Source organism: Pelodiscus sinensis, chromosome 10 (genome assembly GCF_052426305.1).
Source record: "Pelodiscus sinensis isolate ZL-2025 chromosome 10, ASM5242630v1, whole genome shotgun sequence".
In the NCBI taxonomy this organism is placed as follows: domain Eukaryota; kingdom Metazoa; phylum Chordata; order Testudines; family Trionychidae; genus Pelodiscus; species Pelodiscus sinensis.
In genome coordinates this window covers 45,651,673-45,674,728 of record NC_143061.1, presented here as the reverse complement: position 1 = coordinate 45,674,728, position 23,056 = coordinate 45,651,673, and the positions used below count along the sequence as shown (strand labels likewise).

At 46.5% G+C, this 23,056-nt stretch overlaps 2 protein-coding genes across 7 annotated transcripts in view; one reads left to right on the top strand and one right to left on the bottom strand.

The window, feature by feature from the left end:
- Positions 1–23,056, bottom strand: part of PIK3CB (phosphatidylinositol-4,5-bisphosphate 3-kinase catalytic subunit beta) — a 225,115-nt gene that overhangs the window by 36,489 nt on the left and 165,570 nt on the right. The window lies entirely within an intron of this gene.
- On the top strand, positions 8,946–11,016 carry LOC149523868 (general transcription factor II-I repeat domain-containing protein 2-like). Its single transcript, XM_089780867.1, has 2 exons — positions 8,946–8,964; positions 9,131–11,016. Exon 2 carries the CDS (start codon positions 9,140–9,142, stop codon positions 10,019–10,021), a length of 882 nt encoding a protein of 293 aa, XP_089636993.1. The 5' UTR covers positions 8,946–8,964; positions 9,131–9,139; the 3' UTR covers positions 10,022–11,016.

Here is a 23,056-nt window from a genome sequence, read left to right as displayed (position 1 = left end):
AAGTGGAATTAACCCTGCTTCTGTAGGTCTTCTCTACTTTTCCATCTACACCTTTCTCTCCTCCTTATGCCGCTGCAGAACAGTCTCCCAGCTTCCAAACTTCTCTAACCCTCTCTCACTACATAAATATTTGAATCCTGGACTGCTGTGAGCAGGCAGAATGCTGCCTGTTGCCAATCACATATCTATTCATACAGAACCATTTCACAATCTGTGCCAAGAAATCACTGCTGAAAGAGCCACATGCTTCTTCTAGTGTTTCCTATTTGGAGCCAGGACAGGACTAGGACAGGACTAGGACAGGGGTCAGAAACCTTTTCAAACCAAAGCGCCAAACTACATCAAAATTCAAACAAGTGGTCAAAGAGCCACATAAGAAGGCTCATTTGCATGACTGAAAATATACAATGAAACATTGATAAGTGACATAATGATTAATAATAGCATAAAGAAAACTAAACATTTGTACTCTCAAACTTTATTTAACGGAATTTCTGCTGCTGCATCTTTTTGCACATTTCTTTGACGTTTACATCATAATTGGTCGAATCCAACTTCATTCATGCAATCAGGCTATTTTCTGTAAATCTTATGGCAGAGGGCTGGTGATGTGAGGGTGTAGTAGACTGTTTTGTGGTGTACGAGGGACTCAAGGCAGGAGATTTGGTGTATGATGAACTCAGGGCAGCAGGTTGGGGTGTGTGGAGATGCAGAGGTGCAGGGGACTAGGAATGAGAGAGGCTCAGGGCGGGGGGGGGGGGGAATCAGGTGTATGATGGACTCGGTTGGTGTGTGCAGGGGTGCAGGAGTGTTATGACACTTCAGTCAGATGGGGGCTGGGCCCAAATTGTGGGCTTGTTGGCCAGACTTCATTTTTATATAGAGTAAAATATTATGCCCAATACAAAATGTTTCAACATTGTCTTGATTTATGGCAGGAGTGGGGAGCTTTTTTGGGGTCAGGGGCCACTGACACAATCAATCAGAAAACAAAACAAAACAAAACCTCCCCCAAAACACCTAACCTTCACTGATGTGGCCTCCACCTGAAACACCTCACTCCTCTGGTGCTCCACCACTGTAGTGGGGGAAGGGGCAGGGAGGACTGAGGTTCAAGGCCGCAGGCCAGATTTACTCATCTGGGGTTCCAGGGTTAGTGGATTTTGTGGACCCCCCCTAGGTGCTGGGTTGGGGCCAAAAATGAAGGGTACAGGACAGGGATGGGAGTGCAGGATCTATGCGGGAGGTGGTAGGATATAAGAGGGGGTGAGGTCTGGCCAGGGGGCAGGCTGCCTGGGCAAGGGGGCAGGAGGCTGGATACGTGGCCCGGGCAGGGGGTGGGGGAGATGGTAGGGAGGGCAGATGGAGGATTCTGTCTGGGGGGAAGGTAGGAGGTGTCTGGTCAGGGGGCTGGGAATAGGGAGGATTTTGGCCAGGGAGCTTGGGGCAGGGGGGATTCTGGTCAGGGAGGCAGAAGGAATGCAGGGGAGGATTTGGGGCGGGGGTGGGGCGAGAGGGATACTGGCCAGGGAGGCAGGGGCAATTCTGGCTTGGGGAAGGGGCTGTCTGGCCAGGAGGGTGAGTAAGGGGATAGGAGTTTGGGCATGAGAGGATGGAGGGCACTTATCTGCACACCGCATGGTTGGCACCATGTAACACAGCTGCTGCTACCATTCCCCAGGAGCCTCCAGGAAGGAATTGCAGGGGAAACCTCAGGGAAGTGTTTCCCGGAGAGACAAAAAAGGGCAGCGTGCATGGAGCCATTCTGGCTACTTGTTTCCCACATGCGAAGGGAAGGAAAAGAGCAATGCATTGTTCCACTTGTTCCCTGCATGTCGGGTCCCGGCTGGAGCCTCAGGCCCCCCCTCAGGAAGCCGGTGCTGGCGCTCCAGTCTTGCGGAGGGCCATGCTAGCACGGGCTCCTTGCTGAGGGAGGAGTAAGGGAGGGGGGGCTGAATTGGGACTCCAGAAGAGCCATATGTGACCCTTCTAGAGAGCTATATTTGACTCGCAGCCATAGGCTACTGATACCTGCACTAGAAGAAGGACAAGTTGGGGCAAAGTTAGAATGCAGGGCAATACACAGGTTGAATATTGCAACACTGGCCTGGTCACAGACTATCTCCCATGCTCTTCTCTAGTAAATGCGTCGTAGCAGTCCTTACGCAATTCAGGAAACTGGTCACATTTTTGGGACATATAAAATTAAACTGGGGTAAGCACTAAAAACATGCCATCGGAAATAATCTTCCATTAGAAGTGAGAAGGACTACTTCTGTTTCCATCTCTACCACTTGGTGGAATAACAGAATCACAAATATGTCATGTGATTTGTTTGAGACGCATAAATTAAAGTCTAATGTAGATGACCTGATTATATGATATATCCAGATAATTACCCAGCATTTCAAAAGTCTTTTTAAAAATAAACTAAAAAAAGCCAGGTTTATAACCTTTTCTTTGAGTGTAGTCTTCTTTCCCAATTAGAAATCCCCAACATCAAAAGAAGTTTTCACACTAGAATTAAATAATACTTGAAACAACTGCATGACACCAGTGTTCACGATGCAAGGAAACACTGCCCTTTCTTATCACAACATGAAAACTTAAGTCAAGTATTGTCAGGTTAAAGTGCAGGCTGGCACTCTTCCATGGCATTTCAATCTATCCTATTTGCAGCTTAATCTGGCATATGTCCAACAACTTCCTCTTCAAAAGCAAGCAATGATGAAAGCTATTCAGCCCCTGGAGGACAGTGTTCCTACAACTGGAGGAAAAAACATTCTTGTCAGAGAGACAGTTTGACAGGAGTCAAGTTGGGGACAAATCTTTAGGGTTCTGTCTAACTTCTTTCTGGCCTTTTTTGCCTTTACCATCTGTCACTAGGATACCTTTCTCCTTTTTAAATACCATGTGAAGACTACTGACAACTCTCTAAGCAATCTTTGGTGATACTATTAAAATACAGTGTAGAAGGAAAATTATCTTTCAAAAATTTAATTCTTAAAAAGCAATATCTTCTTTCAAATAAATGGGTGAGTATTGGAACTTCATTATATCAGCTTGTTTGTCTACTTTCAGGTACAGCTTTCAGTTTACTAAATAACTGAAATCCTACAGACTTTTAAAGAAAGGCTTTCTTTGTTTTGTTTTTATTAATTTTTTCCCATTTACTTGTAGTCTAGACTTGTACCTATCAATACAGGTAAAAATGAATATTCACTTCATAATTCAGGAAACTTGACAATAAAGTTCAATAAAAGTGTATCACCCTCTCTGCCTCTCAATATACCAACTGAGCACACTAAACACTGTAAGAGGAGGTTACTCACCTTTTGCAGTAATGGATGTTCGAGATAGTTCCTGTCCATATTGCACTGCAGGTGCTTTGGTAGCCCGTGCTTATAGCTAGAGATTTACAGGAGCAATACTCTGGCGCGTGCGTGCGACACGCGTCTTGTGACTAGGGATGCTAAAGTGAGCTTATTATACTAATTGAGTAGTCAATAAAAATTCTAATCAACTACTTGATTAGTCGATAGGGGAAGGCCGCTGGCTCAGTTTCGGCTCAAACCCCAATGGACCAAACCCCATTGTGGCTATGCAATTTAAAAGGCAGTCGGAGCCGGGCAGCCTGCCCCCCTGGTTCCTACTGCCTTTTAAAATGCAGAGCCACAACAGGGTTTGGAACCAGATCCAGCTAGAGCCAGGACTGCCCAGCCAACATCAGCACCTGTGGCTGTGGGGAGCTGCTGGGGGCTGCTGTGGCGATGCAGCTGCTGTCTGTAGTGGTCCAGCTGCGGATGGGTCTGCTGCACAGCAGCAGCCTCTGTCCGTTGAGGATTCCAGTTCTCTACTATGACCCCCTATGGACAGGGGCTGCTGCCAGATCAGCCTTTCCTGTCCCCCTCCCCATGCTGCTGCTTCTTACAGAGGTATCAACATGGGCAGGGTGGTAGGCGGCACCATGGAGATGGTGCTGGGGGGGGGGGGGGGGGGAAACAGCTTTTAATCTAGCTTTCCCCAGCACCAGCCCTGCTTCCCCCAACCTTGCTGCCTCTCATAGGGTCACCTTTTTAAAGTTCCCGCCGGGGTTCACGTTCCCCCGCACGTCGCTGGGCAGGCGTTACCACCACCGCCCATCCTGCCCCCTGATTGGCCGGCTGCCCTGTCAGTCTGGGCGGGAGAACGCCGCCCGTGCTAACCCCCGCCCCCTGCGCCGTTTGCCGCCGCGCGGCCGCTTGTCAGAGGAGCGGCCCGCTTCTCATGCCCCCTGATTGGCCGGCTGCCCTGTCAGTCTGGGCGGGGGAACGCCGCCCGTGCTAACCCCCGCCCCCTGCGCCGTTTGCCGCCGCGCGGCCGCTTGTCAGAGGAGCGGCCCGCTTCTCCTGCCCCCTGATTGGCCGGCTGCCCTGTCAGTCTGGGCGGGGGAACGCAGCCCGTGCTAACCCCCGCCCCCTGCGCCGTTTGCCGCCGCGCGGCCGCTTGTCAGAGGAGCGGCCCGCATCTCCTGCCCCCTGATTGGCCGGCTGCCCTGTCAGTCTGGGCGGGGGAACGCCGCCCGTGCTAACCCCCGCCCCCTGCGCCGTTTGCCGCTGCGTGGCCACTTGTCAGCGGAGCGGCCCGCTTCTCCTGCCCCGGCGCGGCATTCCACGAGGCGTACAGATAGTTCGGAACAACTACGTAGTTCGAACTATCTAGCCCGTGCCGCGTGTAGCCGTGCGGCACGGGGTTCGAACAAGCCGGCTTTTAAAAATGGCGGAGCCGGCTTTATGCTAATGAAGCCCGGGAAATTCAAATCCCGGGCTTCATTAGCACATTCGGTATGCATACATTACCCCGCTAGTTCGAACTAGCGGGGTAGTGTAGACATACCCATATAGAGACAGCAAGTGGGGGAGGAAAATGCGAGATATTGATTCGACTACCCGATAAGCCTAGACTTATCAACTAATCAACTATTTACTTACATCTCTACTGGTGGCATTGTGAGCATTCAGCCAGCATGTGCCATCAGACAGTGTGTTCCTGATCTACAACAGAGAAATGATAGCGAGACTACTTTGGAGTGGAGGAGGGAGGCTCGTGGAGCATCCACAGGGACAACCATCTTGAAGAGCATCAGTTAAGGAGGAAGGAGCGGGAATGTTGTTTTGAGTGTATCTGAGATGGATGCAAAGTGATTAGGAGTCTCTGATTGTAAATGACTTGTCCTTTAGTGTGCTTCATAATGGAAAGAAAGAGTTGAGGAGATTTTTTGAATGATTTTGTCTTTCCTAGGTAAAATGTGTGTGCTCTGTGCATGTTCCAAGTGTGAAGGCACACTCTGGTATCCGTGTGGGATTTTGGAGTGAATACAGATAAGTTGGTTAAGGTGAAACGATGATATGATTTTGGAGAGGAATTTAGGATGTGGTCTAAGGATGGTCCTTTAGAAAAATTGTATATGGGGGAATCAGTTATTAGAGTAGCTATTTCACTGATTCTCCTGGCAGCTGTAACTGCAATAAAAAGGCAACTTTCATTGAGATGTGCATTAAGAAGCAGTTGGCTAGAGGCTCAAAGGGTTACCCTGTGAGGGTTGAGAGGACCATGTTGAGATTCTATAAGAGAAGTGGCTGTTTTATTGAAGGAAAGATGTTATTTAGTCCTTTTAGAAATCATGTTGTGGTTGGGTGTGCAAAGAGTGAGATACATTCTATTGTGCTATGTTCACTTAAAATTGCAGCAAGGTCAACTCAGGGAGGAATTGGCAAATACCTGTTTTTAATCTCCAATATATACCCCAGGGAGGGGTGCAGAACATAGGGACAGATTGTGTAAATGACCAGTTGTGGAAACAATGCTGCTTTTGGCAATATGTCTGTCTTGTACTGGGTTTAAGACTATTGAGAAATACGTATGTGATGTGTTGAAATCACAGGAATTCACTTAGAGTTGTCTCCTGGTGTGCTGAACGTGCCGCTGATGCCAGGTTTCTTGCTCCCTAGGTTCTCCCCCTCCCCATTAAATCTGTCTTGCTGGGCTAGACAAGGCACAGAGCTGGGGTGACTGATTCCTGCAGAGCAGCACAGACACTGAGCCAGTTCAGCTCTACGAGGCTTCAGTTCTAACAGTTCAACCACCAAATGGGACCAAAAGTTTTATTTAGAGAAACCTTATAAGGTCAACTGCTTTTATCAATGACAAAAAGATATGCACAATGGCTGTCACTATCTCTCCTGGTAACAATTATTTACATTGGATTTGATAATTTTTTTTTTGTTTGTTAAGTACAAAGTGTAGGGTTTAAGTGCTTGTAACTGAAATCAGTTAGAGATCATAGTAAGTTACTAAATTAAAATAAATAAAAAATGCGTAGCTAGTTCTAATAATAGAATCATAAAATCCTAGGGCTGTAAGAGACCTCAGGAGGTCATTGAGTCAAGCCCCCTGCCCAAAGCAAGACCAAACCCAATTAAATCATCCCAGGCAGGGCTTTGTCAAGCCAAGACTTAAACTCTAGGGATGGAGATTCCACCACCTCCCTAGGTAACCCATTCAAGTGCTTCACCACCCTTCTAGTGAAATAGTTTTTCCTAATATCCAACCTAGACCTCCCCCACTGTAACTAAAGACCATTGTGCCTTGTTCTGCCATCCGTCACTACTGAAAATAGCCTCTCTCCATCCTCTTTGAAACCTCTCTTCAGGAAGTTTAGGGCTGCTATTAAATCCTCCCTCACTTCTCTTCTGCAGACTAAACAAAAACAAATCCCTCAGCCTCTCCTCATAGCTCACGTGCTCCAGCCCCCTAATCATTTTGGTTGCCCTCCACTGGACTCTTTCCAACGTATCCACATCCTTTCTATAGTTGCGGGCCCAGAACTGGATGCAATACTCTGGATGTGGCCTCACCAGTGCTGTATAAAGTGGAATAATCACTTCCCTAGATCTGCTGAAAATGCTCCTACTAATACACCCCAATATGCTGCTGGCTTTCTTGGCTCCCTGTTGATTCATATACAACTTCTCATCCACTGTAATCCCCAGTTTCTGCAGAACTGCTGCTTAGCCAGTCAGTTCCCAGCCTGTAACAATGCTTGGGATTCTTTCATCTATACTTGTCCTTGTTGAACCTCATCAGATTTCTTTTGGCTCAATCCTCCAATTTGTCTGGGTCATTCTGGACCCTATCCCTACCTAGCCTCCTAGCTTAGTGTCACCTGCATATTTGCTGAGGGTGCAATGATACAGGTCATTAATAAAGATGTTGACCAAAACCATCCCTAGAACCGATCTTTGGGGCACTCTACCTGAAACCGACCACCAACCAGACATTGAATTGTTGATAACTACCCGTTGGGCCCCACAATCTTGTCCTTTATCCAATCCATACTTCCTTAACTTGCTAGCAAGAATATAGTGGGAGACCATATCAAAAGCTTTGCTAAAGTCAAGGTATGTCACATCCACAGATTTCCCCATGGCCACTGAGCCAGTTATCTCATCATAGAAGCTAATCAGATTGGTCATCATAGAAGCTAATCCAGTAAGAAACTTGCTACATTCAAATTCTTACCCTAAATAACTTATTTCAGATAAAAGTTTCAGATCAGAGCTGATCTTTTAATCTGACTTGGGTCTACAACTTCTTTAAAGTTTTTTGTGTCCTCTTAGGGTGTGCTAGGCAGTCTCAAAAGCTAGCTGAAGACAAAAGACTGATTGATTCTCATTGCTTAAATAGACTTTCCCACAGGGCAGGAACCCTTTGTTTGGCATTCTCCATCTCCTCGCAAGATACTCTCCAGTGGTTTTCATTATCGCACTTCTCTAACTACAAAATTCAGCTTTCTTTTCAAATTGGATTTCAGTGATCTTTGGAAAATAAAGCTGTAGCCTCCAGACTGACAACTGACCTGATTTGTCTTAACAATGAATAAGTCTTATTGCTGGATAGCTTCAGTATTGGAATACATGTTGAACACTTGTGGATGTATCTCCCATTCATGCATAAGTGAAAAATGTCTGATTAGGTAGACTGCGATAATGTTCTGCTGACTTGGGAGGTAAGATGCAGACGTGTCCATTTGTCTACATTGCTACAGATTGACAGATTCCACACATACAGGGTAGGAACATGTCCCTCCCTAGCAATGTATGTAAAACAGTCTTGTAGATCAGGGGTCTCCAAACTACGGCCCGCGGGCCGCATCCGGCCCGCGAGGCCCTCTCATCCGGCCCGTGGAGACCGTCCCTGGGGTGCCGCCGAACGGGCCCTTCTTGCCGCGGGGGGGGGGCCCTGTTAGGGGTTGTGCGGCGTGTACTCACGCCGCGCCGGGGCAGGAGAAGCGGGCCGCTCCGCTGACAAGCGGCCACGCGGCGGCAAACGGCGCAGGGGGCGGGGGTTAGCACGGGCGGCGTTCCCCCGCCCAGACTGACAGGGCAGCCGGCCAATCAGGGGGCAGGAGATGCGGGCCGCTCCTCTGACAAGCGGCCGCGCGGCGGCAAACGGCGCAGGGGGCGGGGGTTAGCACGGGCTGCGTTCCCCCGCCCAGACTGACAGGGCAGCCGGCCAATCAGGGGGCAGGAGAAGCGGGCCGCTCCTCTGACAAGCGGCCGCGCAGCGGCAAACGGCGCAGGGGGCTGGGGTTAGCACAGGCGGCGTTCCCCCGCCCAGACTGACAGGGCAGCCGGCCAATCAGGGGGCAGGATGGGCGGTGGTGGTAACGCCCGCCCGGCGACGTGCGGGGGAACGTGAACCCCGGCGGGAACTTTAAAAAGGTGACCCCTTCCGCCCGGGGGGGGGAAGGAGTGAGCGGTGGCAAGCAGGAGGGGAGGACAGCGTGCAGAGGAAGGGGAGAGAAGGGGGAAAAGCCCCCCCCCTTCCAGGAGAAACGGATTCGCAGGCGAATATTCTGAAGAGGAAACATTAAAAGCAACAATCTCTCTACCATAAGTGGATATATTTGCACACTATATTCAGGTAAGTTTAACTTAAGAAATCATAAGAATTTTTAAAAATTGTTTCGGGTCATTTGCAGCTATTATTGCGACAAAATTAGTTCGCATAATCAGGTTTTTTGAGCGATATTGTGTGCAAGATACTTTCAGTTTCATTATTTATTCACGTTGAATTCACTTTATTTTAGTGCCCAGCGATGGCCGAGAAGAGGAAAAGAAAAATAGACGATGAGTGTCGGCAATTTCAAGAAGAATGGAGTTTGAAATACTTCTTCATCAAATCCGGCGAGAAAGCATTGTGTGTGATTTGCAACGAAACCGTGGCTGTGATGAAAGAATACAACCTGCGCCGTCATCATCAAAGCAAACATCAGGAGAAATATGTACAGTTGAAGGGTAAAGTCCGTGCCGAAAAATTTTCTAAATTACAAAATCAACTCACATCTCAGAGGACATTGTTCAGTAAATCCTCAAATGAAAATGAATCCTTAACTAAGGCCAGTTATAAAGTTGCCTACGTCCTGGCTAAAAGTGGCAAACCCTTTACAGATGGTGAAGTAGTGAAGGAATGTTTGTTGGAAGTGGCTGAGGAACTTTGCCCAGAAAAGTCAAAACAATTTGAAAACGTAGCTTTGGGTGCGAATACCATTGCCCGCCGTGTTGCAGACATGGGTGAAAACATTGTGACTCAAATAGCGAAAAATGCAAGCAAGTTTCGCCATTTTTCAATTGCAATGGATGAATCGCTGGACAGCTGCTCCACCTCTCAACTGCTTGTGTTCATTAGAGGTGTGGATGAAGACATGAACATAACACAAGAGCTGGCTTCCCTACATAGCATGTATGGCACTGTTACCGGAGAGGATATATTCAATGAGTTGAAAAAAACATTTGCTGATTATAACTTGGACTGGACTAACCTCAGTTGCCTGACTGTTGATGGAGGAAAGAACATGAGTGGCATAAAGAAAGGCTTGGTTGGACAAGTGAAGCAGATGTGTAATGAGAAAAACATTATACAACCAATGTTCACCAGCAAGCTTTGTGTGCTAAATATGTGGACATTAGCAGTGTACTGAATCCTGTGGTGAAGATGGTGAATTTAATAAGGTCACATGGGCTCAACCATAGACAGTTCAGAGACATGTTGAAAGATACAGACACAGAATCACAAGATTTACCATATTACACAGCAGTAAGATGGCTAAGTTGTGAGAAAGTTCTGAGCAGAGTATTTAAGTTAAGAAAGGAAATAGGTGACTTCCTGGAAAGTAAAGGCAAGCCACAGCCATTACTGTCTGATGAAGAGTGGGTATGGAAATTGGCTTTTGCTGCAGACATAACTAGTCATTTAAATTTTCTGAACCTAAAACTACAAGGAGAGCAAAATCTAGTTTCTGATCTATACACCCACCTAAAGGCCTTCAGATCCAAACTTGTCTTGTTTTTGGAACAAGTACAGGCCAACAACTTGACGCACTTTCAGCAGTGCAAGGTCTTCATGGCTGAAGCAACAGCTGAGTTCCCCACGTCATTTGCATGTGAGATCATCAAAGACCTCCAGCTGCAGTTTCAGCAGCGGTTTTCTGACTTGGATTCAAAGGCAGAAGAAGTGAGATTGTTTCAAAACCCATTTGAAGCAGATGTGGCCAGTTGCCCAGATGAACTGCAGCTGGAAGTCATTGAATTGCAAGCAAATGACCTCCTTAGGGACAAGTTCAAAATAGGACTGGTGGGTTTTTACCAGTTTTTGCCCAAGGAAGACTTTCCTAATGTCAAAACTTTTGCATCAAGGTACCTTTCAATCTTTGGAACAACATACCTGTGTGAACAAACATTTTCAAGAATGAAATATGTGAAGAACAATTTGAGAACAAACTTGTCCGATGATAATCTCAGGTCACTGTTGATGTTAGGGACAACAAATCTAAAGCCAGAAATGTCTGCTATTTTGGCATCCAGGAAACAATTTCACCATTCACACTAATACAGGTGTTCATGTGTAGTGTATCAATGTGTTATTAAATAATAACTGAATAAAATAATATTAAATAAATAATTAAAAACAACATCCATGTTTTGATTGTTTTTTATTTGGACCTCAAGTGTGTAGTCGGCCCCCGAACTGCTGTTTGATAGTTAATGCGGCCCTCGGGCTGAAAAGTTTGGAGACCCCTGTTGTAGATGATTGGGAGAAAGTCCTCATGGGTGTGTCTCACTGCTCGAGTTCAAGTAAGTTTGTTTGTGATGAGGTTTCCATCAGCCCTGAATGGTGTGGTTGTTGAGGAGCATGCCCCATCCCTCAAGAGAGGCATCTGTAGTGAGCATTAGTATAGGAGCCATCTGTTGGAATGGCACCCCAGTATGTAGGTTGTGGGGCTGTAACTGCCACTTGAGGGTGTGTTTGAGACTAGTCAGTATGTTGATGGACTTGTGTAAGAGATGCTGGTAGGAGATAAAGCAAGTGTGCAGCCATCTTTAGAGGCATCACATACACAGCCTGGTGTTTTTAACAGTGGAATGTGGTTGCTGACATACATCCAAGAAGTTGCAGGCATTGTCTGGCTGATGACAACAGCTGTGGCAAGAGTGGTCAGTGCCACAAAGTGATGATGTGGCAGTTTGACTTGTTCTTGTATGCAATCCAGTCTGGCCCAATGAATTCCAATTGTGTAGGGAAGAGGTGTGACTTTTGCTCCTTTATTTGGAAGCCAAGAGATTGACTGAGATATTTGTGCTTAGCAGTGCCTTTTGAAGGGTTGCAGCAGTTATGATGCAATCATCTAGATGGAGAAATAACTCATTTCCAAAGACGAGCGACTGCTACCTACACCAAACTGTAGCACATGATATTGATAGTGGTGGTTGTGGAGGACAAAGTGTAAAAATCTCCTGTGAGCCAGGCAGATTGTAATATGAAACTATGCATCCTGTAAGTTGAGGGACGAAGGCCAGTCTTATTTGTAGTGCTGGAATACATGGATTCACGAAGGGCAAGTCGTGCCTGACCAATCTGATTAGCTTCTATCATGAGGTAACTGGGTCTGTGGATATGGGAAAGTCAGTGGATGTGATACACCTTGACGTTAGCAAAGCTTTTGATACGGTCCCCCACATTATTCTTGACAACAAGTTAAGGGAATATGAATTGGATAAATTGACTGTAAGATGGATAGAAAGCTGGCTACCATGCCAGGCCCAACAGGTAGTGATTAACGGCTCGATGTCAGGTTGGCGGACGGTTTCTAGTGGAGTGCCCCAAGGATCTGTTCTTGGACTGGTTTTGTTCAACATCTTTATTAATTACCTGGATGAGGGGATGGATTTCACTCTTAGCAAGTTTGCAGATGACACTAAGCTAGGGGGAGAGGTAGATATGCTGGAGGGCAGAGATAGGGTCCAGCGTGACCTGGACAGATTAGAGGTTTGGGCCAAAAGAGATCTGATGAGGTTCAACAATGCAAGTGTAGAGTCCTGCACTTGGGATGGAAGAATCCCAAGCACTGTTATGGGCTGGGGACTGACTAGCTAAGTAGCAGTTCTGCGGAAAAGGACCTGGGGATTACAGTGCATGAGAAGCTAGATAGGAGTCAACAGAGTGCCCCTGTAGCCAAGAAGGCTAATGACATACTAGGGTGCATTAGAAGGAGCATTGCCAGCAGATTCAGAGAAGTGGTTATTCCCCTTTATTTGGCTCTGGTGAGGCCACATCTGGAGTACTGTGTCCAGTTCCGGGCCCCCCACTATAGAAAGGATGTGGACACATTGGAGAGGGGCCAGCGGAGGGCAACCAAAATGTTTAGGGTGCTGGAGAGCATGACCTATGAGGAGAGATTGAGGGATTTGGGTTTTAGTCTGCAGAAGAGAAGGGTGAGGAGGGATTTGATAGCAACCTTCAACTTCCTGAAGAGAGGTTCCAAAGAAGATGGAGAAAGGCTGTTCACAGTAGTGACAGATGGCAGAACGAGGTGCAATGGTCTCAAGTTACAATGAGAGAGGTCTAGGTTGGATATTAGGAAAAACTATTTCACTATGAGGGTGGTGAAGCACTGGAATGGGTTACCTAGTGAGGTGGTGGAATCTCCATCCCTAGAGGTTTTTAAGTCTTGGCTCGACAAAGCCCTACCTGGGTTGATTTAGTTGGGATTGGTCCTGCCTTCGGCAGGGGGCTAGACTTGATGACTTCCTGAGGCCTTTTTCAGCTCTATGATTCTATGATAATTAAATATGCCAACATTCTCATCCTGAAGTGTTGTTTCTTTACAAACTTGTTCAATTGATGTAAGTCCAAGAAAAGCCTTAACCCCATCTCTCTTTTGAGGTAAGAAAATACTGTTCCCTTGTATTGTGAAGGGATTTCCTTTATTTCGCCTTGTTGAAGAAGGTCTTGTGGGAAGGGTCCCGGAACAGAGATGGGGAAGGAGGTTGGATAGGTGGGGTAGAAAGAAAGGGGATAAAGTAGCCTTGGAGGTTTATTTCCAGCGCCCACTTGTCTGTTGTGATATTGTTCGAGACAGAGTAGTAGGGAAGAAGGCAGTCTGTAAGGGTAGACTGTAATGTTGGCATTCCGATAGTGTCTGTACATATTGAACTCTTGAACAACATTTCAAAATGACTGGTGGGAGGTGAAAGGTTGGGATGCTATCATCTGGTCTTGATTTTATTGCTTGTGATGTCGATTTGTCTGTGGCAGTGTTCATAAGCCTGTTGCTGTTGGGAATAAGGCAGGATCCATGGGTATTCTTGGGAATTCTGTAAAATATATAGGGTGGCTTTGATACTCTCAGCATGGGAGATCCTCAACTGTTGTTTGTAGTCTCCTTAGGGAAGCTGAAGAGATATAGCTACAATGTTCTGCACATAACTGCCTTTGCCCAGGACCTGGTTGTAATGTCAGTAAAGTCAAGAGATGCCTGTAATGCCATTTTGGCTATGAGGAATCCCTCTGCTATGCTTGCTTTATATTGGTCTTATGTATCCTTGGTAATTGTTCAATAAAGGATCTCAATTTTTCAAAAGATTATACATTTATTTTGCCAGGAAGTCCAAATAGTTGACAATGTAAAACTATGAGGAAGCAGATGAGGATGATTTCCTGCCAAAGATATCCATTTTTTTCTAGCCCTTGTCATATGATATTGTTTTGTACTGGGTTTATTTGCCTCTATGACGTACCATGTCCATGACTAGGGAGTTCAGAGGAGGATGGGAGAATAGAAACTCCTCTCCCTTGGCTGGGACATATATTTGCGATCCACTTTTTTGGAGGAGGGCAGAATGGTGGCTGGAGATTGCCACACTATTTTTGCTGGATCCATTATGGCCTTGCTGATTGGCAAGACGATTTTGGCTGATGGAGATGCCTTAAAGATGTCTGTTAACCTTGTGTTGGGTTTCAGGAAATTCGGACAGTGAAATAAATGTCCAATGAATCTGCCACCCTCTAAAAGAGGTCTTGAAAAGTTTTGAAATCATCTCCTGTGGCGGGGGTGGAGGCATGATTGTCTTATTTGGTGATGATGGGAAGTATGTGGGAGCCACAGTGCATCCTCAGGAGCATCCTCTCTCAGCCGTGTCATCTTGTGGTGCTTCAGAGGTGGGCTGAATGGATGGCAACTGAGGCTGGAAGTGTGTTGCCTAGGGTATTGTAAGGAGCAGACTGTTGGGCTCCATGGGTCTCAGACTGGCCAAGCTGTGGGCAGAGGAATGGGTGGAAGCCAGGGAAATGGCTTCCATGCTTGTCCTGGTAGCTGTGATGGTTGTAATTGTGGCACCGGTTTTAGAAAGAAGTGATGAGGTGAAAAACTAATTACTTCCTTGTCTTTTTCATCAATAGAAAAAGGAGGAACACAGCTGGCTGGAGTGCCTGGTACAAAGCTTATGGTGAGCCCTGCATGGGAGGTTAGTGGGTGTGGTACCATGAAAATCAGTTGGTATGGGGCGGTCATTGCCAGTGATGTGAGCAAAGAAGGTTGTTTGAAAGCCTCCTCCTATATTGACTTTGTGGCCACCTGTGTTGCTGTCAGTGCCAGGGTGGGCGGTTTGCTCTGAGTTTTAGAGTCAAATGAAGGGTTTGATTGTTGTTTCCTTATCCCCTCAGGATTTGTCTGTACCAGAAATACCTGGTGCGCCAATGAGGATGCTGCCATAGGTACAGAGGCAGATTTTGCCCTGGGAGACAGTTTCTTTGAAGGCTGGTCACTTACTGTCACTTCTGTTTAGTGAGCTTTTCAGTCAGGATGAATGAAAAGGGGACTCTAATCCAAGGCTGCTGCCAGGGAATGTTGTGGAGGTGGAGTGTGAGACTCCAGTTGTGAGGATGGTCTAAGCCAGCGTTTCTCAAACTGTGGGTCACGAACCCCTGGGGGGTCGTGAGCACTTATAGGGGGTTGGCACCTGGACTGTTTTTTTTAAAATGCAAAAATTTGTCTTGCCCCGGCATCTCAGTTGCCAGGTGTCCGGTTTTTATTCGGACCCCTGCTGCGTCTGATGGGGGCGGGGGAGTGAGAAGTGCCGCAGAGTCTAGTGAAGGGGGGGCAGGAGGGGGCAGTTGCCGGGTGCCACGCTACGGGGGCGCCGGGCTGGGTGGGAGTGGAGCGCGCGCTGCTCTGGCCCACGTGACCAGAGACTGGCAGCTGGCCACGTGATGCCTCCTCTACAAGCTGCGAGCTGAGGCAGCCGGTCTGGGCAGCAGGAGAAGCCACTTTAAAAGTAAGATTGTTCCTTCATGTCTGGCTCTGCGGGGCAGGGAGGGAGTAAGGGGGGAGGTTTGATTGGAGTGGGGCTCCCGACACTGAGGATGCCTGGTTGGAGGGGGTAGTGCACTGGGATTTGGGGGCGCTAAGGGGTCCTGGCTCTGAGGCAGGGGTGAGTGCATTGGGATGGTAAGACTGGGGACTCAGGGGGAGGGTTGGGTGCATTGGCAGTTAGTGTGCGTCCCAAACTGGACAAAGTGGTGCAACTTTTGCTTAAGAACTTTGGCTCCCCCCTCTTTTTTTTTTGCTTAACTTTGGAGCAGTGAGGGTGGGGGGGGGGGGGTCATACAAATTCATTTAGCATTTTAGAGGGTTGTGGTATCACAAAGTTTGAGAACGCCTAGTCTAAGCAATTTTTCCATGAGAAGTGATAGTAATGTAGCCATGTTAGTCTGGTGTAGCTGAAACAAAATACAGGACTATGTAGCACTTAAAGACTAAGAAGATGATTTATTAGATGATGAGCTTTCGTGGGCCAGACCACCAACATCCCACATGAAGAAGGATTACAAGCAATTAGAAACACTATCCCAGAGGACACCACTGCCAACCTGATAGCAGACCTATGTAACTTTGTTCTCACCGATAATTATTTCCTGTTTGAGAACAAATATACCTCCAGATCAGCGGCACAGCCATGGGTACACGCATGGCCCCACAGTATGCTAATATCTTTACGGCTGACCTAGAACAACGTTTCCTCAACTCCCGTCCCCTTTTACCTCTTCTCTACTTACGCTACATCGATGACATCTTTATGAGCTGGACGCATGGCCAAGAAACACTGGAGACATTCCACAGAGATTTCAACAACTTACACCCCACCATCAACCTCAGCCTGGACCATTCTACACGAGAGATCCATTTCCTGGACACCACAGTACAAATCAACAATGGAAAATTAGACACCACCGTCTACAGAAAACCCACTGACTCATACAGTTACTTACATGCTTCCAGCTCCTATCCAGAACACACCATATGATCCATCATCTATAGCCAAGCCCTTCGATACAACCCCATCTGCTCTAATCCCACTGACAGAGACCAGAAACTTCAGGATCTCTACCAAGCATTTATAAACCTCAACTACCCACCTGGAGAAATAAAAAAGCAAATTGAAAGAGCCAGACGAATACCTAGAAACCATCTACTTCAAGACAGACCCAAGAAAACCAACATTAGAACACCACTTGTCATCACCTACAGCCCCCAACTTAAACCTGTCCAACACATTGTCAATAAACTACAGCCTATACTGGAACAGGATACTAAACTCCAAGAGGCTCTGGGAGACAGACCCATAGTCTCTTATAGACATCCACCTAACCTCAAGATGATTCTTACCAACAACCACAGGACATACCACACTAATACCAACTCTGGTACCTTCCCTTGCAACAAACCCCATTGCCAGCTTTGTCCACATATTCACTCTGCTGATACCATTATTGGACCTAACCAAGTGAGTTATAAGATCAAGAACACATATTCCTGCCCATCCAGAAATATAATTTATGCTATCATGTGCCGAAAGTGTCTGTCTGCTATGTACACTGGACAAACGTCTCAGACACTTCGCCAAAGGATCAATGCCCACAAAACAGATATTAGACAGGATCACAAAGAAAAAACAGTTTCTTGCCATTTCAACCAGAAAGGACACTGTCTCAATGACTTAATTACCTGCATCCTGCTTCAAAAGCCTTTTAAGACTACACTTGAAAGCGAATCCTCTGAATTGTTATTCATGCTAAAATTTGACACTTTATGCCGGGGTCTTAAAGACTCTAGTTATCTTACCCATTACAAAGATAGCTTCCCCAATTATCACCTCTAATATCATTAGCTCACAGACATTTACCTTCTCCCCCCCTCCCCTGAATCCCCCATCTGTTCTGAAATTTGATTTGTCCTTTTCATATGTGTTCATTTTTTTAATTGTATCCTTTGGTGTATATGGTTGTGACTATTTTCTTCCACTATTTGATCTGAGGAAGTGGGTCTGGCCCACGAAAGCTCATCATCTAATAAACCATCTTGTTAGTCTTTAAAGTGCTATATAGTCCTGTATTTTGTTCCATGAGAAGTGACTTGGAGGTTCCGTGCCTTGTTTTTTTTGCAGTGGGGGCATTGTTGTGGGGCATGTGCCTCCCCAAGGAGAGCTGTTTGAGCAGTAGAGAAGGAACTGAGAGACAGCTGATGGCTGAATGCTCACAATGCCATGAGATGGCATTGCTGGTGCACCACTGCCCTGGGTACTGCTGCTATAAATCTCCAGCTATAAGCACAGGTGCTGAAACATCTACAGTGGAACACCCACGGGGACAGTCTTCAAAGAAGAATTAAGTTTTACCATAGTGAAGGTGTTCCCAACCTTTTTTTGGGGTGCCTCCCATGACATGCTATACAAACTCCAGGGTCCAGCAGGGAAAGGGGGAACTTGGGGCTCTGGGTGGGAACACCTCAGGCATTGGTCTAGTTTGACTTTTATTTTGAGTGAGCATAGGTCAGAGAAGCTTGAGCCAGTTCTGGATGGCCTCCATCCCAGATTGCTTCATCTGCTGTATAGGGCTTTCTGCATCAGGACCAGTTCACAGAAGCTGCAAAAGCTGTGGTGGTTCCACACTGGAAAAGGCTCACAGGAGAAGACTGACTGACTAAGCAAGTGTTTCTGCTCTTTTAAAAGAAAAGGGACAACCAGAGCCCGGCTGCTTTCACAGGGTTGTGGCTAATGGGTAAGGATCCAGAAGTCCCAAGTGAAGTAAAAGAAGCAGGGAATCCTAGGGCCTTCTCTGTACCCAGGCAAGCACAGCTGGCAGCAGCAGAAGGGAGGACTGTCATTCAAAAAGATGGAGGGGAGAAGGGTCTGAGGGGAAAGTGGAAGAACTGACTTGACTGGAAGGGTAGATGTGATTTTTTTTAGCTAGAATGAATTGTTCTCTTTGGAAGATTGAAGATGTGTCAGTGAAATTAAATATGGTTAGACTTTGGATGTGTGAAAGTACCAGGATTTTAGCTCTGTGCTAATAGCTCAAATAACTATGTTGAAGACTAAATTTTCAAAGTCTTCTATTCATTCATTCTTTCTTCAGGCTCTATGCCTCATGTACAGCAGACACATGTGACCAACCCCCTGATCTCCACAAGGGCTCAACCTGGATATTTTATATTTCCTGATGAGATGTGTTGGAGAAATGGGATTACTGTATTTACATTTGATTTTACAGTAGTGGTGACTTATGGTACTCTCCCTTGCTACTACCATAAGCTATTGTGGGTGATGGATGCTGTTGTTGTCATAGACTAAGGCTATTTCAGTGCCTAGATCACCATCTGGATGCTGATGCCTGCATTCTAGTTAATTCTTGTCTTAGCCTCTCCACCCCCCACAGAATTCTGTTTATCAGCATAAATGATAAAGGATGGACGGGAGAGGGGCTCCCAATCAAACAGATCCAGAGGAGGCCTTGACTGCCTGAAGCAGCTCCATTGTTATTCAGATCTTTCTGGGAGTTTCTCATTATGAGGGCAATCTTTGGACTGGTTTGCGTCTTTCTTGATCTTCCTTTGATGACTTTAGAACAGGGGTGGCGAAAGCCTCTCAGCGGGCTGAATTCGGCCTGCCTAGGGCTTTGATCTGGCCCTTGAGGCACTTTCAGACCCCTCCCTGTAGTTCCTTGCCTCCGAGCAGAAGAGGGGCATGAGCCCTTCAAATTTATTTTATTTAAAGAGCTCACATCTTCCCTGCAGCTTGCCTAGCAGCTGTGGTAAGGTACAAGCCCTTTAAATAAAACAGCTGAAGGGGCTGGCATCTCTGGCTCCCTAGCACCTGTCCCTCCCCTGTGGCTGCTAGGCAACACATTACTGGGGGGGAGGGAGGGAGGAAGGTACCAGCCCTTTAAATAGAAACACCTGAGAGGGCTCTCAGCTCCCAGAACCTTTAGTGTGTTGCTAGGGAGCCAGAGATGCCAGCCCCTTCAGCTGTTTTATTTAAAGGACTTGTACCTTCCCCAAGGAACAGGAGCACCCTTTAAACAGAAACAGCTGAGGGGGTTCTCAGTCTGGCAACATGTGCTAGATGTGAGGGGAGCTGAGAGTCCTCTCAGCTGTTTCTATTTAAAGGGCTCTCCTGTTCCCTGGGGAAAGCTCAACACCTTCTAAATAGAAGCACTTAAAAGGGCTTGAATCTAACTCCTTAGCAACAGTGCTAGAGGTTAGGGGAACTGCAAGCCCTTTTAAGTGCTTCTATTTAAATGGCTGGCACCTTCCCTGGCTTGTCAGGCAATGTGTTGCCTAGCAGCAGGGGGAACAGGAGAGTCCTTTAAATAGGAACAGCTCAAAGGGATCCTGTGTCTCTGGCAACACACTAAAGGTGTGGGGAGCCGCAAGCCCTTTCAGCTGTTTCTATTTAAAGGGCTCTTGTGTTCTCCCAGCTGCTAGGCAAGGGGTTGCCTGACAGGCACGGAAGACGATAGCCCTTTAAATAAAAGCTCTTAAAAGGGCTTGCAGCTCCCCCCCCCCCACCATATATTAGGAAGCCAGAGATGTGAGTCCTTTCAACTGCTTCTATTTAAAGGGCTCACCTGCTGGGTGGTGCAATGCAAGTGCAAGACCTTTAAACAGAAGCAATTGGAAAGGGCTCACAGCTCTGCCCCACTAGCTGGTTGCCTGGGCTTGTGTTCAACTGCTTCTATTCAAAGGGTTTGTGCCTGCTGGGTAGCTTCTAGGAAACAGGTTAGAAGTGGGGGGCAGGAGGTGCAAGCCCTGTGATCTCAAATCTAAGCCTTCATCCCAGACAACTCTAGGAGCTGGCACCCTCCCCTCTGTTCCCTGGCACCCTCTCCTCTGTTCCAGGTCCCTTCCATTGGCCAGATGTCAGGGGGCAGGGACCAAGCAAAACTCCCAGGAGGATAGCTCTCAATCTCACCTGATCAGGCCCCAGGTCCCACCTAACCCTCTTGCTGGATTCTGGAACTTTCCTCAGCACCATCTTGCCCAGGAACACAGCAGAAAAAAATCTGGTTTGGGCTGGTTAGTGATTTTATTTGATGAGTTTCTTTTAATGAATTAATAAACCACATTCATATACCATTCATTTCACTAAATAAATATTCTAATGCAGTGTTTCTCAAACTGTGGGTCACAACCCCCCAGGAGGGATATGAGCAACTTACAGGGGGGTTGCAGCTGGACCAATTTTTTTTTTATGCAAAAATTTCTCTCTCCCCAGCCTCAGTTGCTAGGTGTCCGGTTTTCACCCAGACCCCTGCCGCGTCTGACGGGGGCGGTGGAGTGAGGAGCACCACAGAGTCTAGTGAATGGGACAGTTGCCAGGCACCACACTATGGGGGCGCCGGGCAGGGTGGGAGTGGAGCGTGCGCTGCTCTGGCCCACGAGACCAGCAGAAACTGGCAGCTGGCCACGTGATGCCTCCCCTGCAAGCTGAGGCAGCCGGTCTGGGCAGCAGGAGCAGCCACTTTAAAAGTAAGATTGTTCCTCCGTGCCTGGCTCTGCAGGGGAGAGGGGAGAGATTGGATTGGAAAAGGGCTCCCAACGCTGAGGATGCCTGCCTAATGGGGAGGGGTAGTGCACTGGGATGTGGGAGCCCTAGGGGTTCCTGGCTCTGAGGTGGGGTGAGTGCATTGGTATGGGGAGACTGGGGGGCATGGCTCACGGGGAGGGGTGGGTGCATTGGCAGTTAGCGTGCAGTCCCAAACTGGACAAAGTGGTGCAACTTTTGCTTAACAACTTTGGCTTCCACCCCCCTCTTTTTTTTGTTTAACAACTTTGGAACAGTGAGGGTGGGCGGGGGGTCACACAAATTCATTTAGTATTTTAGGGGGTCGTGGTATCACAAAGTTTGAGAACGCCTGTTCTAATGGAAAATAAATAATTTGTGTTCTGAAGTGCTCCTGTGTTTCAAGGAATTACAAAAAGTTAATCATTGGACATTTTAGCAGCTTCCTTCAATAAGTAGCGTTTAATGCCTAATAACCTATCTCTTTACAACTGGTTTTGATAAAAATATCTAGATGCCATTTTTATAGTCAAATGTGGGAATCTTTTGTAACTCATAAAACCTAATTGAATATGCTTACTGTGGGTGGGAGGGAAAACAGGGACTTAGATACTGTTTCATGGAGCATATGTCTGGAAGGGGCCTCTAAGTCATTTAATTTAGTCCCCTGCACTCATGTTAGGACTAAGTATTAATTTTCAGTGCCGTATCCCTTTTCATGAAAGTGATGTGTACTCTACAAAACTAAAATGATCAAGTATTCATTCACTGGAAAATGTTACATTAGTGTTACATGCAATTTTCTTCACCTCTTTGGGCTTTTCTATAACAGCTCTTAATACAATCTGTGGCACAGTTGTTTCTGAAAGAGTAGTACTTAAGAGGGGGGATAAAACATGTGAAGGTCATTTAAATATGACCTTCCGCCTGAGGGCTTGCCCTGTACGGGTCGGCCTGTGGACACTTCTGAAATTGGTGAAGTGGCTCCCCTTCAAAAATTATTGCTCACCTCTGCCTTAGGAAGTAGGTCAGTGAGAGAAAACACATCTTACGATCTCATAAATTAATTCCTAATCGTGAGATGCAGTGCATGGGCTGGGCTGGAATCAGATTCCCTAATGAAAACACAGTAAATGAGGAATGCTTGAGCTGGTGCTCTCCAGCTGCCAGGAAGGCAGTCCTTGATTCAAAGCATTACAGCAACCTCCTGTAGGCTATAAGAGTATGAATGATCTACAAATATTTTTCCTCTTTTCAACAAAAAAATTAAATCATGTTCAAATTTAGAGCAACTAAACAAATATTCAGCTACCCTAAAGTAAATATACATTTCCAGAGTTAATTTGTCTATTTAAAATCTTCTTATATCTTAAAACTTTACTAAAGAAATCTTCTCATACATAGCATGTTTTCCTGATGGGTAACTTCTTTATAATTTTCCTTATCTGCGTGGGTGGATGCAATGTGACAGTGCAGATCACACTAAGTCTTCAACAAAAAATGTTTAACTAATGAGATCAAATTCTCCAGCTGGTGCATCCTAGATATAATTTTAAAATATGGTGACTTCTAGCTTAATACAAAGATGTATACAATATAGCAAGTAAAACCACAAACAGCAAAGTTTATAGCTCTGTACTTCACCTGGTTTACAGTTATGGGCTTGTAATACCAAATTGCATGACTATTAGTAATATAAACTTAATGTTAGAAATATTAGTTTCAATACAAAACAAAACAAAACCAAAACAGCACGTAATTTTCCATTCACTTTACCACTTTATTTCATTCTGTGGGTCAAAACCACTGGTTGGGAGACTTCTGAAGGTAGCTTACAT